At 47.0% G+C, this 21263-nt stretch overlaps 2 protein-coding genes and 1 non-coding gene across 3 annotated transcripts; all 3 read left to right on the top strand.

Moving 5' to 3' along the window:
- The first annotated feature begins 2898 nt into the window (after positions 1-2898).
- LOC124702245 (uncharacterized mitochondrial carrier C8C9.12c-like) lies at positions 2899-8281 on the top strand. Its single transcript, XM_047234366.1, has 2 exons — positions 2899-3992; positions 7732-8281. Exons 1-2 carry the CDS (start codon positions 3009-3011, stop codon positions 7933-7935), a joined length of 1188 nt encoding a protein of 395 aa, XP_047090322.1. The 5' UTR covers positions 2899-3008; the 3' UTR covers positions 7936-8281.
- A 184-nt stretch (positions 8282-8465) lies between these two features.
- TRNAG-GCC lies at positions 8466-8536 on the top strand. The gene has a single exon. It is a non-coding gene; the product is annotated as a tRNA-Gly (tRNA).
- A 6236-nt stretch (positions 8537-14772) lies between these two features.
- LOC124695447 lies at positions 14773-15885 on the top strand. Its single transcript, XM_047228294.1, has one exon. It carries the CDS (start codon positions 14785-14787, stop codon positions 15883-15885), a length of 1101 nt encoding a protein of 366 aa, XP_047084250.1. The 5' UTR covers positions 14773-14784.
- The last annotated feature ends 5378 nt before the right edge of the window (positions 15886-21263 follow it).

The following is a 21263-nucleotide window of genomic DNA, read 5'->3' as shown; positions in this document are numbered from 1 at the left end:
GATGTCACCCTCTCATGGACTATATGAGATCTCACTTTTGATGCATGCCCATGGAAAGACACCTAACCCACATAGACAACACAAGGGCACATATATGATGGGTTAGTTCATGAAGCATAATTGACAAGGCTTACCATACCACATGACTTCACGTGGCACATTCTTCATGCTTCATGTGTTGACCAAACTTGAATCTATTCTCCACTCTTTGTATTGGTCAACCTTGTATCTTCTCATGCTCTATCATACTATCTTGAGGTGTATAAAGAATTCTTCATTTGCTTGCATGCTCTAAATCTTAGTTAACCATAGCTCAACTTATGAGACTATCATGACACCGACCATACTCAATCAACCACAGCCTATGCTCAAGTACTCGAAGATGCTTCTTTGAGCCTATGATCAAGTACTCATACTCGATCGACCATAGCCTCGGGGGCTACTCCCATCGGGAGCGCTGGCCGCGCACCCGATAAAATTGGCATCATCCAGAAGGAATAGGTAAGTCTTTAATTTGTATCATAGTTATCTTCGTATGCAGGATTGCATGAGCCCATACTCGACTACAAGTACTCGAGTATAGCCTCTGGGGCTACTCCTATCGAGAACGCTGGTCATGCACCCGATGAAAACTTTAATCTATGTGAAGATGAAAATGCTTGGAGCCTATACTCGACTACAAGTACTCGAGTATAGCCTCGGAGGCTACTTCCATCGGGAGCGCTAAATGCGCACTCGATAGAAAACAAGAAGAGTCAAAATCAATTAGAAGTCAGGCGTAATGCCTCAAAATACATGTTCAAGTGCACTTAACGAACATTTATTCGTCCTTTACTAACATCGAGAGTAATGCATCTAGAAGAAATTTAACCCGATAATTTCAGGCAATCCAACAGCCAAACTTGGCATCCAATAGATAAATAAATACAAAAGCCTGAGCCGCGTCATCGTGAGCTTCCAGATGCCATGCTAGAGCATGAAGATAAGACCATCGGGATCATGTCCTGTGAGGCCTAGCACCATCACAGACTACGCTCTGCTAGAAATATCCATATTGTCAACAATATGATGAAAAATTCTGACGGACGCGTCAGGTAAAACTCTTATGCTGGAACTCAGATCTCGGTAAGTCCTCTGCGGCCCGAGTTGAATTACGCCAGGTTTCCGAATTCGTGTCCGGGGACGCGAGTTTGAAGTAGGTTCCCTGCATTTGCTCAGGAAATTAACTGATTCCCGATCTGTTCGGATGCATCAGGCTGCTTTACCAATATCCCTAGGGTTATAATATTTATTTATACAGGAAATAATGCAATATTGCTTCATGATCAAATATAGTAGAAGTCGAAGAAAGAAGGAATCGAAAGTTTTGAGATTGGACCTGAGTCTGCGACTCGAGTAGAATCCCGAGGGCTACTGACATGGATATACTATATCGGGCTATGAGCGTTGCTATCACTGGTACAAAGCCCAGGAAGGTATAGATGAAATCCCATGAAGAAGTCTGGAGGAATCCGAAGGAATCTCATTAGGAAAGATAAGTTTATATCGGGTGAACTGACATGAACTATAACTCGACCTCGAGGTGGACTCTGAAACCCAGCCCGCTATATAAGGGCTGGGAGGAGCCACCGAGGGGGACACATCGAATCAGAGCAAACATCCCTGTAACCCTAGTTCCACATATTGTAATCTCAGCGATTCGCCCTTGATAGTAATATTCGTCGGTTGTCTAAGTTTGGCTGACCGATCTGTTGATTCGCCGGTGTCATCCTTCCTGAAGGCCAAGTCCATCATAATGGGCATTGACGAAATTAACCCTTTGTCACATGCTGAAGAAATTTTGCATGAAATTGTTTCGTTGGTTAGACACACGAGATTTCTCCGGTAGCTGGATGGCTGGCCAGTCGGCTAACACCCCCTATCAGCCACCTGACGCCTAACGAATTGGCCCAAGTTTATATCCTGATTATTTTTTCATTTATGTTATTCTTATGTCCAATTTATTGTCACCAATCCAAAAAATATAAATCTTAGTAACTACATGGTTTTATTGAAATGTATTGAAATGGTGAGTTTATCGGTCTTTGACTTGATGATCATGTGTTGGACTTGTCTTCCTTCTCTTTGTTCTCCTTCCGGTTCCAATAAGTTTACGAGACGTCCTGGCATCATGCGGATAATTGAGCTATCGCTAGTGCCCAATGTTTGAGCCCTTAGAGGGAGAGTGATCCCATGTGGCTTCCGCGCTTGGCTTTGTAAACGTTATTTGTGTATATACTATTCATTTCAAACTGGATTTCATTTCCTTCCAATCTAGGGAAAAAACTAACAATGTGGATCTATGTGTATGCTTGCATCAGCATACAAGTTGATACCTTGCACGCCGCGTCCCTCTGATTTTTGTTCTCTATACTATATGACCAAATGTTCCCGGAGCAAGAAGTTTTTAATTTGGTACAGACGTACTGTAGGAATACTAGCTAATATGATGATGATGGTATTCAAATTGATAACAAAAAAGGTGAGCTTATCGTTAACAAAAACATCGGCCACCTTGCACATAGAAAACCTCATTTTGTAGTCTTTGACTTGCAGATCCTGTGTTGGACTTGTCTTCCTCCTCTTTGTTCTCCTTCCGGGTCACAATCCGAACTTAATTTGGAGTTGGGCAGATAGTAGATCACAAATTCAGCAGCAGTATCATGGAGACAGCCGGTCGGCCGAGGGTCTAAACAAATACTTACACGGTACAAGATCCCAATTAGGATCAGAAAGGTTGATCTCCTCTAGAATATCCCTGGTATAGAAGGCAAACTTTCCTTGCTCCTTGACCAAACAATTAACCAGACAACGAAAACAAGTGTGGTAATTCGAAGTAGGACGAAAACACAAGAAAGAAACTGGCAGAAAAAAAAGACAAGAATTCGCCTCTTGGGAAACAGGAAAGATTGTTGCAGAGTAGACGAAATCTTGGAGGAGAGAAAGGAACTGCCAGCGAGCGGAAGAGGATGGCTGAAGATGGATTTGACGACCGGGGCACCAACTTCTCTCCCCCCTTCCCTCCTCCTAAATGGCGACATCCTCTCCAAATCTCGCCTCTTCCTCCTCATTATTCCACCATCGGCCCCCCCTCCCCCTCCCCGGCCCCGCTCAAAACCCTAACCCTAGCGGCGGCGCCGCCGGCCACCATGGCCGCCGACTACCGCACCCCGGACAGGCTCCTCCCCTCCGCCGCCGCCGCCGCCACGGAGGAGCCGTCCCAAGATCCGCCCAAGCCGGTCCTCGCCGCCGCGGGGCCGGCCGCCGCCGCGACCCACGACGGCCTGCGGTTCTGGCAGTACATGCTGGCCGGCTCCGTCGCCGGCGTCGTCGAGCACACGGCCATGTTCCCGGTCGACACCCTCAAGACGCACATGCAGGCCGCCTCGCCGCCCTGCCGCCCGACGCTCTCGCTGGGGGCGGCGCTGCGGGCCGCCGTGTCCGGCGAGGGCGGCGCGCTGGCCCTCTACCGCGGCCTCCCCGCCATGGCGCTCGGCGCCGGCCCCGCCCACGCCGTCTACTTCTCCGTCTACGAGTTCGCCAAGTCGCGCCTCTCGGACCGCTTCGGCCCCAATAACCCCGCCGCGCACGCGTCCTCGGGGGTGCTCGCCACCATCGCCAGCGACGCCGTGTTCACGCCCATGGACACGGTGAAGCAGCGCCTGCAGCTCACCAGCAGCCCCTACACGGGCGTCTCGCACTGCGTCCGCACCGTCTTCCGCGACGAGGGCCTCAGGGCCTTCTTCGTGTCTTACCGGACCACGGTGCTCATGAACGCGCCGTACACCGCAGTCCACTTCTCCACCTACGAGGCGGCGAAGCGAGTCCTTGGGGACATGGCGGCCGATGAGGACTCCCTCGCTGTGCACGCCACTGCGGGTGCTGCGGCCGGTGCGCTCGCCGCCGCGTTAACCACGCCGCTTGATGTTGTCAAGACGCAGCTGCAGTGCCAGGTGAGGATCTTATGCAATTGATGACTTGTGCATCGCTCAAAGACACAATCTTTAGTGACACACATAGCTGATTTGAGTAGGATCTTATACAATTGACTTGTGCATCGCCCAAAGACAATCTTTAATAAGGTACATAGCTCACTTGTGCATCCGCTCAGAAGAATGAGATATTTGTATGCCTGTGCTGTTGTTTCATACCATCTCCAAGATTATTGGAGTGGCTCCATAAAATAAAGATTTATGGAGTGACATTAAACAGTAAAAAATCTAGTTGCTCTGTTCCTTTGGTCTTTGTAGTGACTTAGTGGTGATCACTGTTCCTATAGGGTGCTCTGAACCATTAATGTTAAAGTGTAGTAATAATATATGGAGAAACTTTACAGTCGTGCTAAGTGCTAACAGGCCAGTTAGATTGTAGACAACTCCAGGCTCAGGACTTCCATATCACTAGTGCAGACTGCTAGATATAGCGTACACTAAACTTTTTTTTATGGGAATATGCAATTCCATTACTCAACCTGCTCAGCTAAATCGCTGGCAACAAAGTTTGTTACACAATTGGGGGCAGAGGCCACCCAAAACTAGTCAGACAAATCTGACGAAACACTGAACTTTGCAAGCTCGTGAGCTGCAGAATTGCACGCACGTCTACAGAAGGAGAAGGTGACAGAATCAAAGAGCAGCGAGCAGTTCTTCCTGGCGTCCCTCACCCGGGCACCAATGCTGGACCTGTCGTAATCCTGGCTGTTTAGGGCTTTCAGAAGGTTTGAGGAATCCGACTCAAATATGACGCGCCGAGCTCCTGCTTTCCTTGCCCCCTTGATGGCAGCAGAACACGCAACCGTCTCGGCGTGCAGGGGATCGCGGAGGTGACAAGCTTTCCCCGCTCCCGCTGCCACAAACGTGCCATGGCTGTCACGAATGATGAAACCCCAGCCCCCACTACCAGTGACTTTGTTGTAAGCACCATCGAGGTTCACTTTGACAGAATTATCCTGGAGCTTCTCCCACTTGGTGATATCAGAAGGTTTCGGTGGTTTGGATGGGGATTTGAGAGATTGAAAGTCCACAATATGCCTCTCCACACTGTGGGTAACCTCAGCAGCACTTCTCATTCTTTCACCAGCATTGGCTTTGTTTCTGACGCCCCACCATTCCGACATTAGAACCAAAGCCTTCAGTTTTGTTTCCTCCTCGCACTCCCAAAGCTTCTCGAACATGTCATGGGCTGAGTTGCAGGCCAACAACCTCTCCCTAGTCTGCTGCAACCCCAGCAAGCTCCAGCACTCCTTAAGTCTTTTGCATTTGAGGAAGATATGGCCGTTGTCTTTGTCCAATCGGTTCCATACAGGGCACCTTGTGTCAAGATCAACACCAATCCTCTGGATTTTCATGCGGCTGGCAAGGCTGTTGTGGGCTACGCGCCAGATGAACATCTTCAGCTTGTTTGGACCCTTGAGGTCCCAGATATTATTCCAAGCAAATTTGACCACACTATTCTCGGCAGAAACCCTCGAGCAAGCAGCGTCTTTACCCTTCTTCCAGTCTCTTAGCTTGGTTCCCAGCCTATAGGCTGCCTTGACAGAGAAAGCACCATTTGGGTCAAATGCCACACTGGCCAGTCTTCCTTAACATTAGAAACATCAATGGAGAGAATAGAATTGGTGTTGTCAGGATCAAACATAGCAGAAACCGTTGGGACGTCCCAGCGTACACTAAACTTGGCCTCTTCTAAACAAGGATTACGAGTCGAAGAGTCGAGCCAAGTCATTGGGGTACCGACTCATAGACTAATCGTGACTACTCTAGACTAGTGCTCGACTAGTCGACATGTACTCTAACACTAGCTAGTACAAAATACTATCGTATGTAGCAACCAGATAGGGGATTTAGTTACTAAAAATCAACATAAGTTCAACACAAGTTATGTAACATAATTACTATAACCTAGACAGTTATCCACCGGTACCTCTGGACAGTTGTTCATGCCCAAATTGAGTCGATCGAGTCGAATTACCATGACTAGTCTAGACTAGTCCATGACTAGTCGCTCGACTCTATGAACTAGTCAAGTCGAGAAAGCTAGTCGACAGTCAAGTTAGGACTCATAGACTAGTTGCGAGACCAGTCTAGCTCATAAACCATGCTTCTAAATCTGCAGTCTTTTCACGGGTGGATTTTCTCTTACAAACTTTTGGATCTGAAGTGAGTGCCGTCCGTCTAAAGTGTAGTGGCACTTCCTGCTAGGAAAAATCGAATTAGATTAGTATAAACTCAAGGCGTAATTCTTTTGCCACCGTATCCTGGCTGAAATGATATATCACCATCCAGCTGCTGACCTCACAAGGATTTAAGATTTTGCTGAGAAGTTTAAATGGTTGGTTGCAAACGTTAATAATTGTAGTCGTGGATTGCTTGAACCTTCGTGTTAATAATATCTTAATATCCTCAGCTCCTCACTGTCATTTGTAGTAGTGCGCTAATAATTTTCTAGTTGTCAATTGCTTGAATCTTAGTGCTAATCTTAGTGTAGTCAAAACAGATTAGTGTAAACTCGAGGCGTAATTTTTTTCGCCACCCTACCCTGGTTAAATGACATCCACAGTGAACTGCTGACCTCATAAATTTTTGTTCAGAAGTTTAAAATGGTTGGTTGCGCACGTGAATAATTTAGTAGTCATAACTTGCTCTGAACCTTAGTGCTAATGATATCTTGATATCCCCACAGCTCCTCAGTATCATCTGTAGTACGGTAATAATTTTGTACTACCTCTGTTCTTTTTTAATTGACGCGGTAGTACAGCCTAGTTAGTAGAGCTTGTATGCATGCAAGGCGTCGATTAAATGCGAACGGAGGGAGTAGTTGTCAATTGCTTGAACCTTAGTGCTAATAACATCTTAATATCCTCTGCTCCTCACAATCATCTGTAGTAATTCTGTTTGACATGGCAAGAAAATTATCTTGCACATACTTATGTGTTTGTAGATCGAGTGTCATATTGATCTATCACGGGTAGTTCAGGTTATTGAATTTTTACCTTCATTAATCGTATGATGAGTTAAGACTATTGATAACTCAGTTTAAAATGTTATTCTTATGTTATATACATGCATTCTGTTGGGTTTCATATCTAGCCTACCACAAGTTGCTTGGTAAAAAGGCTTTGATGTTGTTGCTAGTGCGGACGTTTGGAGCGCAGGTGACATAGAGCCCTTTTTTGATCAATTCAAAAATGGCGTTTTGAAATTTCAAAAAATTCTGGATACAGGAAATAATATAATCTAACAACATGAAAAATTCTCTCGAAATACCTGAGCCTTAAGCTAGATCACACATGAGAAGATACCTCTCGTTGCATATGTGATCTAGCTTAAGGCTCAGGTTGCATATACTTTTAAACTATATTTGCTAGTTATACTACTACACTGTTCTCTCGAAATACCTGCAGCTGCAGGTGCATGGAACAGCATTCTTGGGTGATCTAGTATACAGTTGCTTCTATATGTACTGAAACTCTTGGGTCAATGATATATAAGTAGTGTACTGAAACTCTTCTTATGTGCGATCTAGTATACAGTTGCTTCTATATGTATCACGAAATATCATTGACCAATAAAGCTGTGCATATTGTCCCCCCATAATTTCAACTTCACTTTGAACATATTCTTTATATTTTTATTGTGAATACGTTGGGCTGTTTTTACTTTCAAGGAAGTAACAGTGATCTTTGTTGTCCAGGGTGTATGCGGTTGCGAACGCTTTGCTAGTAGCTCTATAGGAGATGTGTTCAGAACAATTATAAAGCGTGATGGATATATTGGGCTCATGAGGGGATGGAAGCCAAGAATGCTGTTCCATGCACCTGCAGCTGCCATATGCTGGTCCACATACGAAGCCTCGAAGTCATTCTTTGAAAGATTCAATGAGAAAAGGAGAAAATAGTTGGAGCATTCTTTGACAGTGCGTGTATTTTCCTTGAAGTCGAAGTACTTCCATACTGCGCTGTGCTTCCGCAGCTGACAGAAGGAGGCAGTGCCTGGACGGAGCTGTTGTGTGCAAGCAGAGGATCCGCGTGGAATGATGCGCTGTGCATCGAGATCTGCCTAACGACGATCTGTCTGTACCTTGTATTTCTTTTCAGCTAAGTTATGTGTATCATTTTTTCAAGCCCGGTCTGGGGATAGAAGATGCTAGAAATAATTTCGCCCGAGTTTGATCTCAGCATATTGTTATGGCTTGCTTTGTGCCAGATTATTCATAAAATGAAAGGAGAATTTTGTTCTTGTTTTTTCTCACGGCCATATCTTGTGTTGAACTCTGATGTTTCTGAGATTTTGGCTTGATGTGTGTCTGAATAGTGGTGAACTTTGCTGTGTCTGAATAGTGATGAACTTTGATGTTGTGCCTATATACTTAGGCTGATTAGATCGGACTAATGGTTTATTAATTGGTTACTCAATTGTCTCATCAAAGCACCAGTGGTCTAGTGGTAGAATAGTACCCTGCCACGGTACAGACCCGGGTTCGATTCCCGGCTGGTGCATTTTTTGCAGTACGCTTTTGCTGTACTTGACTAAATGCAACGAAATAGTTCGACGTGACGTGATCTTAAGCTAAACTATTTCCCCGCAGCTCGTTTGCCTGGCGCAGGTTAAGTCAACGCGTTCGAAGCACATCATATGCACATGGAATCTTATCATCCAAATGTATATGCATATTTGTATAGAGCCGTGATCGTGGCAGGCCAGGCTAAGCCGTTATTCCCGGTCAATACGCTGAACAAGAAATTCCTCGGAGATTGCATTGGTTGTAAAGGCAATTCCTCGAAAGGAAGCTTAGAGCATCTCCAGTCGCGTCCCCCAAACCGTCCCCAAACCGCGCCGGATCGAGCGTTTGGGGGACGTGTTTCGTTCGTGCCGCGTTTGGGGGACGTCGCTCCCCAGCCGCGTCCCCCAAACGCCGCCCCCAAACATTTAAAATAATTTTTCTGGTATTTTTATTTCAATTTCCACAAACTAATACATAATTTGGAACGTGGTTTACACGAAAACACAGTTTGGAACATGGTTTTCCACAAACTAATACATAGTTTGAACCATAGTGGACACAAATATAAAATATTGCAAAGAAACTAAACCTAACTAGGCCGTGCATCGAAGGTTTCGTGTGTTCGCTGCTAAGAAAGAACACTCGAGGGCACACCCAGATCACCTAAACTGGAAAATCCAGCGGGAGGATGGTGCCCTTGTTGGTTCTACCGATGAGGCGAACAGGCAGAAACCTCCGTGCACGTATTCGCTGCGAAGAAACAACACTCATTCGGTCGTCCTCCTCGTCGGTGCTGTCGTCGTCCCTGTCGACGTGGTAGTCCCGGAGGCAGCGCCTCTCGTCGAAGACCTTGACCTTCATGTCCCTGTTGCCGAAGTAGGAGAACACGAGGATGAAGCCGGCTTGGAGGCTGTGGTGGCGCGCGAACTTCTCCCAGCCCGATGTTGAGGTACATCTTGCCGCGCGCGTCGTAGATCGCCTTGACGATCCACCGGCGGTAGCCGCACGAATGCTCCCGCAAATGCATCGTGCGCGGGCGTACGCCGCCGACGTACTCGGCGAAGGAGTCCGGCAGCCTCTGGATGCCGCGCGGGTCGCCCTTGAGGACGTGGACGAACTCGAACAGGACGTCCGGCTCCACGTCCATCTCCGACGATGATGAAGGCGGCGGCGTGGAAGGCGACGGCGAGCGTTCAGCTGCGCCGCGGCCACGACCACGACCACGACCACGGCCGCGGCCGCGAGGTCCGCCTCTACCAGACATGGCGTCGAGTCTTGTTGAGAGATGGTGGCGGCTAGGGTTTGGGAGAGAGGCGCTAGGGTTTGTGTGTGAGAGGGACGATGAGAGGCGCCCCTTTTTATAGGCCGGAGGGAGGCGGAGGAGCGGTGGCGCTCATTAACGCCGGCACGCAGAGCTAGGCGCGACGGGACGCGTCGCTGTGCCCTCTGCGGGAACTGCACCGTCGCTGCGCGCCAATAACTTCCGTCGCGAGGTAGGCGACGGTTAGGTTTAAATTAATTGTGCCACTGACGGGTCGGCCCCGCCACTCCCCGCCTCGCTTTTCGTTGTGTCCGGCGTCCCCGGTGCGTCCCCTGTGGGACGGGGACGGGCTCGGGGCGCCGGACACCGAATGGGGGCGCACCGGACGAAAAAGGGCTTTGGGGGACGCGGCTGGAACGCTTTTTTTGTCCGGCGCGCCCCAAATCGCTTTGGGGGACGGTTTGGGGGACGCGACTGGAGATGCTCTTACCTTGTAAAACTCGCGAAATGGTCTACACTAAACTAACAAGCCTACGCTTCATTCATCGCCTACGGAATGATTGCATCAATCTGGAAACGGAATTGCCAGTTAATTTCTCGGTAGACTGGGAATGCATGAAGCTTGTGTTCAACACTCTTGTAGCGTGGATTTACATTATGATTATGATTCATGCGTGTGAGTTGTAAGTTAAGTTGTACTAACTTAGATTTTTTTGTTGCAAGTGAGGTTATAACTACGAAAATATCTATAAATTGTTAGATTTACTTCATGATCCATACTAATTATGAGTTGCAACTAAGATTTAGTGATGACAGAAGTTAATTTTTAGTAGACTAGAAACTAGTCACACTCATATGAAAATGAGTGTGCCTATTCGGGCCGTGATATGGCAGGCTATGTTAAGTTGTTGGTCTCGCCTTCTTGGCAATATACCTAGAAGAACAAGAAACTCCTCGGGGATTGGTCAAAATGAAGGTAATTTCGTGCACCGAGGCCTTTTTTTCTAAGGATGTGAATAATTTTTGTTTTAATTCTCAGTTAGCCGAGGGCATCTTATAATTTTATAATACGTGAATAACATTTTTTTACTTTGTGAATTCTTTTTCGTGCTGAAACTATTTTTCAGTTGTAACTCTATTTATAACTGAGGAATCTTAGCTGTAAGACTTGTAACCTTACTTGCAATTTTTCTTTTTAGTTGTATCCTCATTTGCAACTAAAAAAATTAGGTGTAACCCAACTTGTAGCTTCTAAGACATATGAATCGTGCTGCTACAATTGTTCTGGAACTGAATGAGCTCTAACTTAATTTTCAGTCCACTGAAATCTAGCAAAACCATATATTCAAAATCTTTGGAAACGGTCGCTTCTCTTTCCGTGGACGCTAGCTTCACGAAACTACATTTGGTCGTCACGATCTACATTGGCGAGTACTACCTCTATCGAGGGAGTATTATATATGGCCTTCGACAATAGACGAGATGGAGTGTCAATTTTTGCAATTCAAAAGGGTAAGAGCGGAAGCGAGTACCGTATGCTTGTACCGTACGTTCGTTACGTCCCATAGATCGACCGTGGAAGGAGCATGTCGTGAGCTAGCTGCGAGTCTGCGACTAACTAATTCCGTCGAAGACGCGTTTTCTTGGTCAACTGAACAGGTCGCTGGTTTCCTCCTGTGTGATTTTACTAATCATGCGATAATATCAGAAAACATTTCCTTCGCAATCATTCAACAACGATTGCCATATAACAGTGGCACCGTTATCAAGTGTTCATCGTTATCAACGCAAGTACACCTGGAAGATGTAACCACAAGAAGGAAGCAGAAGAAATCAATGCTGCCATGCAAATCCTAGTATCACTAGCAAAAACCCTATCTTCAATAACTCTGGAAACGGTTGCTTCTCTTTCCGTAGACGCTAGCTTCACCAACTACATTTTGTCGTCACAATCTACACGGACTTGCATATAGGCTGATAGGTAATTATTATAATTTATATATGCCCTCAGATAAGAGATAAGATGGAGTACTTAGTGCAAGGTAAGTAGTTGGTGAATGAAGATCTGGTCTCATCAGTTCTTGCAATTCAAAAGGGTAAGAGCAGAAGCGTGGGGAGTATACAGGGCCCCCGCGTCCTCCCCGCACAGGCGACTCGGGCGGCGCAAACCATAGCCGCCAGGCCGGCCGCCACCCTCGGTCCCTCCCGCCTCCCCTCCTCTCCGCCGTTGCCTGGGTGCTCCAACGGGCAAAACCCGCTCGGTAGTGGGCGGTGGCGGGGATCTCGTCTACAGCTGGGCATGGGCAGCCCGGCCCGGACGACCCGGCCCGAAAATCCCGGTCCGGGTTGGGTCGGGCTTGCACTTCGGCCTGGGCTCGGGCTTGCAGTTTTTGCGATTTAGGCAAGGTTCGGGCCGGGGTTTTGCCAGTTCGGGCCTGGTTTGGGCTCAATTTATAGGCTCGACGGTTGGGCCCGGCCGGGTTCGGGCTTGACATTTTAGCCTCGGGTTTTTGGGGCTTGGCCCGAAACCCGACCCGGCCCGAGTTTTGCCCAGGTGTACTTGTCCCACGTCATGGATTGAGGGCGGGTGCTTGGGGGGGGCGGTGGCGCGAGCCGTGAGGGCGGACGCTTGGGCCTGCTCTGGCGCGGACGTCGGGGGAGGGGGGGGGGCTAGGAAAGTGGTTTCGGAGGCGCGCCGTGCTTGGGCGCGGTAACCTGCCATGGCGGTGGGGAGGTCGGCTCGGGGCGGTGGCTGGTGGCTCCCTTCACGGCGAGTTCCGTGCGGGGCTGCTCCAACACCCGTGGCGACGTGGCTGCGCTCGGCGGTGGTCTGCGGGCTTTCGGCGCCAACCCTCCCCGATGACTCACGATGGTGGCGTTCTTCGGTTGGGGTGGCGGCGGACATCTCGTCGATGGGTCTGTGGTCGGTGGTGGCCTCCTCTTTCCGATGAGACCGACCGGCGGGCGACAACGTGGGGGCATAGGGTTCTGCCTAATAAAGATGGTTGCTCTTGGTTCCTCTTCCACGAAGATGGTGACTTTCCTAAGGTCGGTCATTCTTCTTCTGCCCAAAATGGCGAGTTCAAGAAAGTTCCGCTAGCAATTGTAACAGTGCACATTATGTCTGGAGTTTGCTGTATCGGTTGTTATTCGGTCGTGTGCATCACCCATGCTTTTATTCCGGTCATTTGGTTCTAGAGGGAGCAATTGAAACTCTGTTATGTGTTGCCATCAGATGGCATTCGGATACATGGTGAAATCAGAGATGAAGAATATCATGAAGGCATGTTTCGAGGACTGACAATGGAGGTTCGAGTCTTTGTGGTTTGAGAAAGTGGCTTGGTGTTCTGGGTTCGCAGTACCAGTGTGCAAGCGAGGGTGGAAACACATGTGAAGTTCAGAGTCTTATCTTTTAGGTTGAAAATCCAAGGTCTGCCCTTAATTGGTTGTGTCCTGCAATGGCATTGTTGAAGGCATTATTTTAAGAGCGGAGACTATCTTCGGGGTGAAAATCTGAGATCTTTTGATCGGGCGACGACAGTGTCAGTGCATTGTTCCCCTCTTGGATGCGTCCCCTTTGAAGAACCTGGAGTCCAAATATTGTTGCTGCTAGAGCTGGAATACCGTAGCGGTGCTTTTTTGTTTCTTAGTTCTCTTCTTCTGTTTTTGGTTGTACGCATTCGTATAGCCATTAGGTTGTTACGTATCTCCTGTTATTAATATATTCTCTTTACCGAAAAAGAGTAGAACCGTCGTATCATACGTCCATTACGTCCCATAGATCGACCATCGAAGTAAATTTGATAAAATTTTCAAATTTTTAGGGAAAATGAAAATGTTTCTGTAATTAAAAAAAATCATGAACTAACAAATCTACTCCCTCCGTCTCATGAAACTTGTTTGATCTTCTCGTATAGAAGTTCTCTTTTTCTAAGATTGGGCAAATTTAATGGAAAAAATCATTTGAAAAAAATGAAAAATAAACTAGTAATTGGAGCATAGGTAAACCGAAAAAGTTTGACATACCATGCGAAGAGGATCCTAAGAGCCTGGATGATCACGGTGCAATCCACACTAGAGGAGAGGGCAACAAGGTGGCTGATGGCTGATGCCCTTGCTAAGATGGCTAGATTAAAGTTGCATTTGGTGAAGCCAGTTACCGGACATTATTTGTGATCTTGTAACACATGACCAAAACTCGATTGTCTACCCGATAATATAATGCTCTCTTACCCTAAAAAAAAACAAGATAAAGTTGAAGGGTTATATTAATTCTAGATTTTTTTTTTGTTTAAAGGTAGCTACCCGAACTTGCCGTTCGGTATATTAATTCTAGATTTGGATCCATATGCAACATATTATATACATTGTTTGTGTTTTATGCAAAAATATATCATAAGTAATTTTTGCAATAGAGACATCAATAGTAAATATTTTGTGCAATTTCCTCGTCAACTGCGAGCCTGTTAGTAATACCATCAAAAGACGCGTTTTCTTGGTGAATGAACCCCTCACGGTTTTCTTTTTATCTGATTTTACTAATCCCAAAGGTATACCTATTTCTCACTCGGTTGAAAACTAACTTCGTTTTTAATTAAATTATATCATCAAATTTAAACTACAACTCGTGTTGCGCACAAACCACGAAGAAAATCTAACAATTCGCATATTTTTTCTTAGTTGTATCTCCATTTGCAACCGAAAATCTCGTAACACTTGCAATCGAAAGAACTCTAATAACAATCTAGCTTACAACTCATATGCACGAATCACAATGCAACTAAGTTCTCAGCTCAGAACTAGCAAATCCCTATCAGAAAACGTTTCGTTCGCAATCATTCGACAACGATTGCCATATAATAGTGGCATCGTACTGCAGTATATATATAGATGATCAATTGTTCATCGTTAATTCGTTATCAACGCGTACAGCTGGAAAGACATACACAGAAGAAAGGAGCGCAGACGAAATCAAGGCTGCCATGTACGCGACCAAGCCGCTGTCTCTGTTCAAGAGCCACCCGGATGCGGCGTCCCAGCCGCCGCCGGAGGGCCCGAACTCGGGCTACATCGTGGTGAAGGGCGACGACGACGGGGAGGACGGTGAGACGTGCTGCTGGGGGCAGTGCGGCGGGACGCGCGTGCGGGACCTCCCCTTCCCGCAGGACCGCGTGCTCACGCTCCGCTACACGGAGCACCACGGGGAGAGCAGCTCCACCTACACCGACTCCGTCGTCTTCGTGCCCGTCCCCGACACGCCCCTCGCCTCCAACCGCTACTACGCCGTGATCGCCACGGGGAAGCACAAGGGGCTCGTCAGGACTTGCTCCAGCGAGGAGGACATGGCTGCATGCTGTTTCTGCCGCTGCATCAGCGACGTGGAGCCGCGCCCGTTCGACCCGGCCGACGTCTACCAGCAGATCGAAATCGTCCAGCGACGTCGCGGGCGGTTCACGGCCAGGGCCGTGGCGGCTGACGGCTTCCCGCACTTCCTCTACCGCAAGAAGTACTGGCGCGTGTACGCCTCCAAAGCCAAGAACCACTTCGACCTCGGCGACGCGCCGGGCATCAACGCGGCGCTCCGGTCGCGCCAGCTCGCCGACGCGAGCCTCCCGACGGCGATGCCAACGGTTGTCGGGAAATGGTACTGCCCGTTCTATCTCATCATAGAAGACTGCATGTCCCGGTCGCAGCAGATGGACCGCGGAGTGTTCTACGAGGTGGTGCTGGAGCAGCGCTGGGAGACGACGGTCGGGGACGAAATCCATGGAGGATCGAGGCTGTGCAGCACGAGGGTGCTCTACGGCGGGGACGTGGAGGCGAGAGGCGCCCACCTGCACACCGACGGTTACGTGTTCTTCAGGGTTGGGCCCGCGCTGAGCGTGATTGTGCACGCGAGCCTGTGGGACAGGATGCGATCGGAGGCGTACAGGGGAGGGTGGGTCGACGAGGAGGAAGATGCCGGGAAGGTGGCCGGCCGGTCGGTGCTGGTGGAGAGGTTCGTGGTGAAGAGGATGGACGGGAGCGTGGTGGCGGACTTTGACTTTCTGCACTTCAACAAGGTCAGAGGAAAGCAGACGTGACATCCCTGGCTGCAGAAGTTTAGAGTATGTATTCACCCCGTCAGAAAATCTTAATCTTGTTTTGTGTGACAGTAATACCTACTTTATTTTTCCTAATGCTGGGACATGTTCCGCGAAAAAATAAAATTCAGATGTGGGTTTCAATTTTCTGAAACGTTTTCAGATTTTCTTGCTTTTTGTAAGGAGTTGTTTGTATGTAAATTAAGACTTGTGTGCCACATAAATTCAGCAATGTTTCTCTCAAAAAAAGATCAGCAATTTTTTTTTACTGAAACACAAGGGAAAAGCTTTGCATGTTTCATTCATTAAGAACAAGATTGTTCCCCTCCCCTCCTCTCCTCTCAAAAAAAAGATCATTGCCCAGTTTTTTCGATAAAGGATGATTTATTACTTTTAAAAGCAATTACATCCAGTCTCTGCATAACCAGGATGCACACAGTCGTTTTGTTGTCTCAAGTCCAAAAGGATAAATAATAAAAACTAGGCGAGATACATATCGGAACGATGAATCATATAACGCCTAAGGTGTAGGTGGGGCATCTATCCGTAGACTATGCTGCCACCGCCTCCAACCGTGTACAAACCTCCGTAAATAGGTCTCGGTTCTCCACTCGCTGAAGAGGTAACCATGAACGGAGAATACTTGTACATCTGTAGATGACCTGCAACAAAGAGCAATTTTTGTCATTAAAGATCTTGTCATTTCTACATAGCCAAAGCGCCCAGATAACTGCTAGCGCCCCCACCCTAAGAAGCAACTTAAACCTTGAATCGATACCATGAAGTCAATTGCTAAAGACATTGGCGACACTAGTCGGAGGATACAGGGTGGACGCTACTTGGATGACTGACCATATGGATCTCGCGAACTGCACTGGAAGAATACGTGTTTGATTGTTCCGTCCTGATGACAAAAAACGCACCGTGTACTTCCATGCCAATTCCGCTTAACAAGATTGTCTTTGGTGAGAATAACCCCACGACGAAGATACCATCCAAAAAATTTAATTTTTAATGGTATCTTCTGGTATCTTCATCTTCCAAATCTTCTTATTGCTATCAACTGGTAAATCAGAAAGAAGGATCGCATTGTAAAAAGATTTTACGGAAAAAGTACCATCTACATGAAGGTTCCATCTAAATTCGTCTGGTTCAGGCGATAAATGAATATCTCCGAGCCGTTGAATTAGAGTATTCCATGCCACAAGTCTTTGTCCAAGTAAAACCCGTCTGAACGTCACATTCGGAGGTGAGGTAGCCATTACGGTAGCAATGGTATCACCTTGGCGACGAGCAATCCTATACAGAGCAGGATACTGTTCACTTAAGGGTGCATTGTCTAGCCAAGCATCTTCCCAGAACCGTATCTGTGCTCCATTCCTGATTGAGAAAGTACCATGGCGAAAAAATACATTTTTTGTCGCCATAAGACCAGCCAAGTGAGAATCCCCAGGTTTCCATACCACTTGGGATAATGTCTTCGAACCGATATACTTTCTCCAAAGAATAGTTTGCCAAGTCCCATCCTCAGTAAGTAGCTTAAACAACTATTTACCCAGTAGAGCTGAATTCTTGATCTCCAGGTCATGAACTCCAAGCCCTCCTTGATCTTTGGGACTACAAACTATACTCCACTTAACCAGTCGATATTTCTTTTTCTCGCTGTCCCCTTACCAAAAGAATCTGGATCGATAGTAATCGAGTTTATGTAGAATTCCTTTCAGTAGGATAAAGAATGATAACATATACAGTACCATATTTGTGAGTACCGAATTAATGAGTACCAATCTTCCTCCCAGGGACAACAATTTACCTTTCCAACTACTAAGACGTTTTTGTAATCTTTCTTCCACTAATTTCCATTCCGCGATTGTAAGTCTCCGATAATGAATCGGAATACCCAAATAACGAATAGGAAATTGGCCTTGCCCGCAACCAAACAACTCTGTATACAGAGCCATATCGTTTTGGGCATCACCGAAACAGAACAATTCGCTTTTATGGAAATTGATTTTCAATCTCGACAAGCTGCTCAAAAGCCGCCAAAATTAATTTCAGATTTTGAGCTTTTTCAAGATCATGATCCATAAATAGAATTGTATCGTCGGCATATTGAACTATAGATAAACCACCATCAACCAGATGTGGAATCACTCCTTCAATCTGGTCATCAGTCTTGGCCCGCTCTATGAGTATAGCCAGCATATCCGCTACAATGTTAAACAACATCGGTGATAACCGATCCCCTTGGCGTAACCCTTTTCGTGTTTGAAAATAGTGGTCGGTGTCATCATTAACCCGGATTGCGACACTACCTCCATACACAAAATCATTTATTAGAGCGCGCCACTCTGGAGGAAAACCTTTCATCCTGAGTGTCTGCTGTAGGAAAGACCACTTGACTTTATCATACGCCTTTTTAAAATCTAGTTTTAAAATAACCTCATTTAATTTCTTAGAATGCATCTCATGTACCGTCTCATGCAAGACCGCCACTCCATCAAGGATGTTCCTTCCTTGCATAAAGGTTGTCTGTGATGGCTGGACAACATGATCCGCAACCGTATTAAGTCTAATGGTGGCCACTTTCTTGAAAATCTTGAAACTTACATTTAAGAGGCAAATAGGTCTATATTGTTGAATCATTTCTGCCTCATTAACTTTCGGTAACAAGATTACTTCACCAAAATTTAGACGAAATAATTCTAGTTGTCCAATGTGTAGGTCACTGAACAAATCTAGAAGGTCCGATTTAATCGTATCCCAGAAAGTTTGATAAAACTCCGATGGAAAACCATCAGGACCCGGTGCTTTGTTGCATTCCATTTGGAAAATTGCCTTCTGAACCTCTTCCTCAGTATGAGATGCGGTTAGTAGACCATTTTCTTCCATAGAAACTTGGGGTATATCGTCCGTTAAGTCCTCATTAAGAGAGAAGGTGCTTTCCTCCGGAGGACCAAACAGACCTTTATAATAATTAGTAATGTAAGATTTGAGTTGCTCATGGCCTTCAATCAACCCTTCATCTTGAATAAGAGAGTGAATATGTTTTTTCCGATGTCTCCCATTGGCTAAGCCATGGAAATATCGCGTATTTGAATCTCCTTCCAATATGGATTGAGCTTTGGAATGTTGATACCATTTGAGTTCCTCCTCGCGAAGAAGACTCGCCATCTGCGCATTTGATTGATTTTTAAGTTCAATCTCTTGCGTAGACAACGGTCTAACCTCCGCAACAGCCTCAAGCTCATCAATTACATTTGATAAGCGAGCCTTCTCTTTTTTAAGGATACCAGCCGTATGGGCAGCCCAACCAGAGAGATGTTTGCGCATTGTCCGCATCTTATTATTCCATCTCAAACTTGGAGTTCTGCCCCCGACCGGTCTCTCCCAAACCTTCTTAACCATATCATGAAATCCCTCTCGATGTAGCCAGCCAAGTTCAAATTTGAACGGTCGTTTACAAACAGGACGGCGATGCAGCCTGCTGAGGCTGCGCAGCCGACTCCACCATGGCCAGCGCCTGCCCACGTGGAGGCTCCGCAAGCAGCTGCAGGGGCAGCGTAGTCGGCGACGAAGCCCCCGGCAGCACGTCCCGTGATGCGTGCAGTTAACACACGTCCGTTGGGAACCCCAAGAGGAAGGTGTGATGCGTACAATAGCAAGTTTTCCCTCAGTAAGAAACCAAGGTTTATCGAACCAGTATGAGTCAAGAATCACGCGAAGGTCGTTGGTGACGGAGTGTAGGGCGGCGCAACACCAGGGATTCCGGCGCCAACGTGGAACCTGCACAAGACAATCAAAGTACTTTGCCCCAACGTAACAGTGAGGTTGTCAATCTCATCGGCTTGCTGTAAACAAAGGATTAATTGTATAGTGTGGAAGATGATGTTTGTTTGCGAAGAACAGTAAAGAACAATTGCAGTAGATTGTATTTCAGATGTAAAGAATGGACCGGGGTCCACAGTTCACTAGTGGTGTCTCTCCCATAAGATAAATAGCATGTTGGGTGAACGAATTACAGTTGGGCAATTGACAAATAAAGAAGGCATAACAATGCACTTACATATATCATGATGAGTACTATGAGATTTAATCAGGGCATTACGACAAAGTACATAGACCGCTATCCAGCATGCATCTATGCCTAAAAAGTCCACTTTCAGGTTATCATCCGAACGCCTTCCGGTATTAAGTGTCAAACAACAGACAATTGCATTAAGTATGGTGCGTAATGTAATCAACACAAATATCCTTAGACAAAGCATCGATGTTTTATCCCTAGTGGCAACAACACATCCACAACCTTAAAACTTTCTGTCACTGTCCCAGATTCAATGGAGGCATGAACCCACTATCGAGCATAAATACTCCCTCTTGGAGTTACAAGTATCAACTTGGCCAGAGCCTCTACTAGCAACGGAGAGCATGCAAGAACATAAACAACATATATATGATAGATTGATAATCAACTTGACATAGTATTCAATATTCATCGGATCCCAACAAACACAACATGTAGCGTTACAAATAGATGATCTTGATCATGATAGGCAGCTCACAAGATCTAACATGATAGCACAATGAGGAGAAGACAACTATCTAGCTACTGCTATGGACCCATAGTCCAGGGGTGAACTACTCACACATCGATCCGGAGGCGATCATGGCGATGAAGAGACCTCCGGGAGATGATTCCCCTCTCCGGCAGGGTGCCGGAGGCGATCTCCTGAATCCCCCGAGATGGGATTGGCGGCGGCGGCGTCTCTGGAAGGTTTTCCGTATCGTGGCTCTCGGTACGGAGGGTTTCGCGACGAAGGCTTTAAGTAGGCGGAAGGGCGGAGTCGGAGGGCTGACAGGGGCCCCACACGCTAGGGCGGCGCGGCCCCACCGTTGGCCGCGCGGCCCTAGTGTGGCGGCGCCTCGTCGCCCCACTTCGTGATCCCTTCGGTCTTCTGGAAGCTTCGTGGAAAAATAAGACCCTGGGCGTTGATTTCGTCCAATTCCGAGAATATTTTCTTTGTAGGATTTCCGAAACCAAAAACAGCGAGAAAACAAGAATCGGCTCTTCGGCATCTCGTCAATAGGTTAGTGCCGGAAAATGCATAAATATGACATAAAGTGTGTATAAAACATGTAGGTATCATCATAAAAGTAGCATGGAACATAAGAAGTTATAGATACGATTTGAGACGTAGACGAGAAGGGCGGCTGCGCCATCGGCAGCGACTGCGGCACCGAGTCTGTCTGAGACGAAGTAGAAGACGAAGCCGGTGCCCCCCGCTGCGTGCTCGGTGAAGAGGAAACCGGACGAGTACGACCCTGCATGTAAGTCCGAACTCTGGAGGGTGAAGGAGCCCGTGAAGACGTCGGGGGTG

The sequence above is a fragment of the Lolium rigidum genome, chromosome 3 (assembly GCF_022539505.1).
Source record: "Lolium rigidum isolate FL_2022 chromosome 3, APGP_CSIRO_Lrig_0.1, whole genome shotgun sequence".
Classification (NCBI taxonomy): domain Eukaryota; kingdom Viridiplantae; phylum Streptophyta; class Magnoliopsida; order Poales; family Poaceae; genus Lolium; species Lolium rigidum.
The sequence above is the reverse complement of the archived record's forward strand: the minus strand, read 5'-3'. Positions and strand labels throughout refer to the sequence as shown.